This window comes from Xenopus tropicalis, chromosome 2 (assembly GCF_000004195.4).
Source record: "Xenopus tropicalis strain Nigerian chromosome 2, UCB_Xtro_10.0, whole genome shotgun sequence".
Classification (NCBI taxonomy): domain Eukaryota; kingdom Metazoa; phylum Chordata; class Amphibia; order Anura; family Pipidae; genus Xenopus; species Xenopus tropicalis.
The window spans coordinates 28,638,744-28,644,743 of NC_030678.2; the positions used below are offsets into that span (position 1 = coordinate 28,638,744).

A 6,000-nucleotide genomic window follows, 5' to 3' on the forward strand; every position below is an offset into this window, starting at 1 on the left:
TTGCATATGCAGATTCAGATTCTGTTTGGTATTTGGCCGAATATTTCACGAAGGGTTCAGGGTTTGAATCCCAAAATAGTGGATTCAGTGCATTCTAATGGCTTCATACACTGGTTAATGTATATATATTTCTATATAAGCCATTCACACACAGGAACACTATTGTTTGTTATGCATTACTTTTATTTGACTGCAATATTTCTACCTGCCCCTCATCACTCTTAGCCTTTCATTTGGTTATTTATTTAGAGCTTAAATGTACATGGCTAAATGTGCCTGATGTTTGTATAATTCTACTCGACTCGTTAAAAAAAAAAAAAGAATCAATAAACAATGGAAAAAAAACGCACTGTGCTCAACTGTCTGTCCTGTTCTTGAATACAAAGTTCTCTGACGCCATATGTTCTTCTGTGATTATTGGTTTTCCAACTTGTGACCATCAGTTTTGGAAAAATGTTGAAGATTTAGAACATTTTTTTATGTAGACACAATGATACACATTTAACTGTCTGTGTGCATTTTAAAGAGCCACTAAGATACATTTATAATTATTTATTTCTTGTTTTATCTTCTCTAGCTTCCGGTAAGGTGCTACTCACTCAGCTTGCAGTTTCTTTCAGTCCTTTGTTCTTTAGTGGTTTCTTGGCCATAGCCCTCCTGTAGTGTAATAATCCTGTTAAAATACAGCTAACCATTCCATTTAGCTGCAAATTAATTATTATACAGACACATATGAAGCAGAAACATTTATTGTGTGTATAGATAGCAGCCATAAAAATATTAGCATAGATAATGCCTTGTACTGTGCAACCATGGTGCAGGGCTTGGGTGTAGCACAAAGGCCCAATAGGCTGGAGATGTTGCTTATGTTGGTGCTTCAACCTTGGGTCTTGGCACTGTCCATAAGCCTAGCATCACACAGGCATACTAGCCATATGAGAAGGACTGCTGGACTCTGGCATGGGTAAGTTACAAATAGATAGGGTAGGCAAAGATTTAGTTTAAACAGTAAGGACTCACTTGAAAATGCAGGGACAAGTCACAAAAAATTAGCTAGATGGGCCGCACACATTGCAATTTAATTTCAATACAATCAGCCCTGCAACATGCAGTTATTAGAAGTCACCCTGAAATGGTAATTTTTTTTTTTTTTAGAATGAAGTAAAAATGATCAACCCAATTTAAAATTTTTCAGGCTGGCTGCAATGTAACAACTGAAGGAGCAGACTTTGATGGTCCAGAGGGAATTGGAGACAGATAGGATCCCTATAAAAATCAATTAGTACAATATGTGCCTCTATTGAGCCAGAATCATGCTGTAAAGAGGGATTTACAAATAAGCAGGGATGGGGCCCAAACTGGAATTCAAAATAGGCCCTGGCATTTTAAGTACACAGAGACCCAAACAGCCCCCACTAGCCCAATAAATAGTGAGTGTCTATGGCATCTTACAGCAGCCCCTCTGGCATTTGCCTGAATCCACACATTACTAGTCTGGGTCTGGTCTCAAATGTATTTTTCTACCAGGAGCTAGAGGTCAAGAAATATGTTGTAAGGAGGGTATTCAAGTAACAACTCAAGTTAGTGGGTATACAAATGAAATATATCACCACTCCATTTTCTAGTGGATGTGGAAGCTTAGAATATGGATTTCCTATGCTCTCAAGCATTCCAAACCTTAGGCTGTGAGTGTCTCACCCCTGCACTCAATATAGCTGAGCTCAACACCTGTTTGAAATAATAGAATCCTAGTTATTGTGTCCCTCTGTATCCCTCTCTTCGACAGAGAAATGCTGAGGGGTAGCCTTCAGCATGATCTAAAGCACCAAAGGTAGCATCTCCCAAAAAATATATAGTGCTCTTTTTGCATGTTTCATTTCAATCTTGTTTGCACGTCATTTGTTCTGCATGTAGTTTCTAACTTAACAAATTGCTCCGTTAGCCCCCAAGTCTACTGGGCTGACACTGCCTTCTATTATACCTCCTATGTATTTGTTTCTGTTGTCTGTGTATGAAAGGTGAACTTTGGCTCTTGAAAATCTCAAATCCCATCCTGCTTAACCTGCCTCTTGAAAGTAATTCAATCATTAATATCACCCTTTTTATCAATTTCTTGTAATTACTCAAATGCTAATGGGATAACTGTCATAGAATTTCATATTTTTGCTAGTTTCCTGAATAAAACACTTTAAGGAGATGACTTATCAACATTCAAACTGCAAAATTCGAATTATGGTTCTGATATTTATTAAGGGAAAAAAATCCAAAAGCTCAAATGTAAAACTTCAGAATGTAAAAGCTTGCTAGTTTACGTAGAAGTCAATGGGAGCTGTGCTAGGCAAAGTCAAGCCATATTTTTAGTTTGAGATTTTCAAGTTTTTTTCGAGTTTGTAAACTAGCAAATTCAAGATATTTGAGTTTTTTTATTTAAATAAGTTTCCCTTATTAATAAATAAGCAGGAATTTGAAATGCAAGTGTATTCAAATTAGAGAATTCACAAACTCGAAAACTGATAAATAAGCCCATAAATAGCAGTAATTCACACGTTTGTAAAGCCTATCTAACTAGCTATCCAGGCTCCATGTCTGTCAGTCTGTGACATTACTAGAGTGGTTAGTCACTAGGAGTGGATAAAGGAAGTACTTTTAAATGACTCCTGTTGCCTTAATGATTCTCTATCTCATATGAGGCAAAAGAACAATCAGTCTGGGATATTGCTATGGTCAATTTTTACATAATTTTTCCAGTGGATTCAATCAATATCTATATTGATCAAATTCAATATTTCACCAAGTCTATGGCAGTGCTTTTGTGAAGTAAATTCAGGCATAACTCTGGTGTGGACACTTTTTAAATAGTGAGCCCCAAGCATTTATACATCTTTTAGACATTTTATATGTCTCTTACTCTCCTTTCTAAATCACAATTAAAAGACTGGTTTAGCAAGTTTACAGTCCTGATATAGCTTAGTCATTGGAGGTCTATTAATTATTAATTTTTATTCATACATTTGTTAACCAAAACTACTGACAGAAGGAGCCCTATCCTACATTTTATAACAAAGGTAACTAATAGGGTGAAACACGTAAGACAATTAATGATAGCTATGACATTCCAGTTTGCAAAACACTTTAGGAACAGTAAAAATGAGGATGTTTTGTTGCTGGGTTGGAACCATTTATTCAAACAAATGAACCGATTCTATTTCACATGATAATTTTGTTTGTGTTACCCTAAACTTAATTTGTTTATTATTATGTTTATTATTTGTGGCTTGAGGTGCTGGAGTGACTTTCCAATACACTGAGGGTCTGAGGCGCCTACCATAACATTCATATTGTTGTGTTATCGTATACACTAAAGCATAACCTCAAACAGATACTTGACACTGTCTGAATTCTCTAACATGTTCGAACTATATTTTCCCTGAAATTGAACAAAACTAAAAGCATTGAATTCATATTCTACTCATCATTTTCAGTGGGCCTACAAAAAGAATTTTAAAAAATTGCATTTTGCCTATGACAACTCCCATTTTGGTTCTAGATGCTGAAGTTTTATGTTCAGGTTTCTTGATTGTTTTGCACTTTGCCAGTTTATGCGGTGAAAGGCAAGTGGATCATTTAGTTATTGTAGAAACCTTTGTAGACATGGCTGCATATCTATTATAGTGTGTAAGCCAACATCACCGGTGTTGTTGCCCATAGCAACCAGTCAGATGTTTTCTTTTGTTTTCTACCTTGTAGATGACCGTTCAAATTTTATTGCTGATTGGTTGCTATGGGCAACATCACTGGTGATATTGGCTTACACACTATAATAAATATGTCCCATGGTCACTGGTTTCTTTTGGAGAAAGTGACTAATTGCCTATGGATAATAGAATTTTGAAAATGAAATGGAGGTATTAAACTGCTCTTTAAAAATGTACAGTAGAATGGGTGGTTTGGGTTTTTGAGGTTTATTACCATAGTAGGGTGGCAATGCAGCCGTACCAACCGTTGACACAAGAATCACCTATCAACAGAGTAAATATAATGGAACAATTGCTTGTGTGTTTGTGTTGTCAGCATACAAGTGTGTTTCCATGTGCATGTAACCTTCTATGTACACTTTGTATTGGGATATCTTGTTATTTACCATTAGTCCTTCTTGTGCATCTTGATCATAACCATTTTAATTCATTTACACTGTGTCATTTACCTCTCAAATGTCAACTAAAAATGATTTTCCCTTGTTAGATGGTTAATGTCATACACAGTAGTGGCAGCTCTGGGCAAACACCAACCCTGTCTCTGCCTCAGGCTCTTATTTGTAATCTGTGTTACATGTTTTGTTTGTCTGTGACCTGGTTTAGTTAAACTGGGACATCTCGCCTAATGACATTGATTGTGGTTTATGTCCCCTTAAAGGATGAAGATGAGGATCCGTGTGTGATTTGTCACGAAGATCTACATACTGGCAGTATCTGGCAACTTCACTGCATGCACAGATTTCACAAAGAGGTACTGCTGGCATATACAGTATATTGATTAATAGAAACTGCATAGACTGTGCCTCAGTCTGCTGAGTCAAATTGCTTTTGGTTGTGGTTTTTTTTTATCATTAGGTTGTAATGGATCACTATGACACAGGTCCTTATCTCATGCAAAGCCCCATAATGATCCTGAATGGTCCCCTGTTTTTTCCATTTGCCCCTCTATAGTAAATTGCAAAGCACATCACTTACTTTCATTATAGTGTATGGATCAGGGGCCCCCAACCTTTCTTACTCATGAGCCACAGTCAAATGTAAAAAGACTTGGGGAGCAACACAAGTGCTGCACGCCTTCCTGACGCCTGAAGCTACTGCCATCTCCTGACCAGACAGAACCTCAATGGTTCCAATAGGCGCAGCACACTTACGCCTAAAGAATTGGATGCAGCCTTCACTTGCACACCGAATACCAGAAATAAAGCCAGGTGGAGCTCTGTGCAATTGCATCTGATTTGCAACTAAATTTGAAGACAGTTGTGTTTATTTTGGCGAATCCAATCCCATTGCCCCAGACACAGCACAACTGAATCAGGTGCAGCGCCCCCTGGCAACTGCAGTGATGCTGGAAGGGGCACTTCTTTGCTATTGAGAAAGCAGAACCCATGGTCCAGGCCCCCCTGTCCCCTGAGCCCCCTGCAACTGCAATCTGCTTCCTCTATAGTTATGCCACTGCTCATGCAGCTGAAATAATGAAAGCAAGCAACGTATTTGTTGCTTTAGGTTACTAGACCAGGTCAGACTTTATACATATTTAGGGGCTTATCTTTATTAATCCTCTCTGGGCAGTTGCTTGGGGCCCATAGGAATAAGCATCCCAGTGTCAGGGAAGAGAGGGTAGGGCAGAACCAGGGTGGTTCAGGTAGGGGAAAGCAGCCATGGCTCCTGTACAAGTTGTACAGCAAAGATATAATCATTCTCTCTTTGTTCCGCAGTGCATCGGGAAGTGGCTGTGCAAGAAACAGACATGCCCTACCTGCCGAGTGCAGGTTATCACGTCCAAGTCATACTTCTTGTCTTCTGCCCGGATGAAAGTTCCATGAAGTAACAATGCTAGATATAAATCACTCTGCTTGGCTGCATAACAAAAGCTACACCCATGAAGGTAGCTGCGAGGAGCAGGACTATGCTTTGTACAGACCGGCTGCGTAACCACTATGCAAATACTCGGAGGCAGTACAGAGTAACGACGATGATTGAGACAATGAATGTTCCTATTCGTTTTTATCATTTGCTATGCTGTAAATAAAAGAGAATATTTGATACTTGTGCTGCTCTGATTTATTTATTTAATAAATTACTGTATTTACTGTATTACTATGGTGACAAATTTACTAACATTGAGCTGTCTACAAAGTACAATAATTTAATTGCTGATTGGTTGCTATGTGGTACTGCAGTAGGGCAGTTGCCTAGTGATAAGCTGCACATACAGGTTACAGGTGAATAAACCAATCAATTGACT

At 38.2% G+C, this 6,000-nt stretch overlaps 1 protein-coding gene across 1 annotated transcript in view; it reads left to right on the forward strand.

The window, feature by feature from the left end:
- Window positions 1–5,800, forward strand: part of lnp1 (leukemia NUP98 fusion partner 1) — a 29,907-nt gene extending 24,107 nt beyond the window's left edge. Inside the window, exons 4-5 of the mRNA XM_004912249.3 lie at window positions 4,414–4,506; window positions 5,471–5,800. Of these exons, the coding sequence (XP_004912306.1) occupies window positions 4,414–4,506; window positions 5,471–5,578 (201 nt within the window). The 3' untranslated portion in view covers window positions 5,579–5,800. The remainder of the gene's footprint in view (window positions 1–4,413; window positions 4,507–5,470) is intronic.
- Window positions 5,801–6,000: the final 200 nt, after the last annotated feature.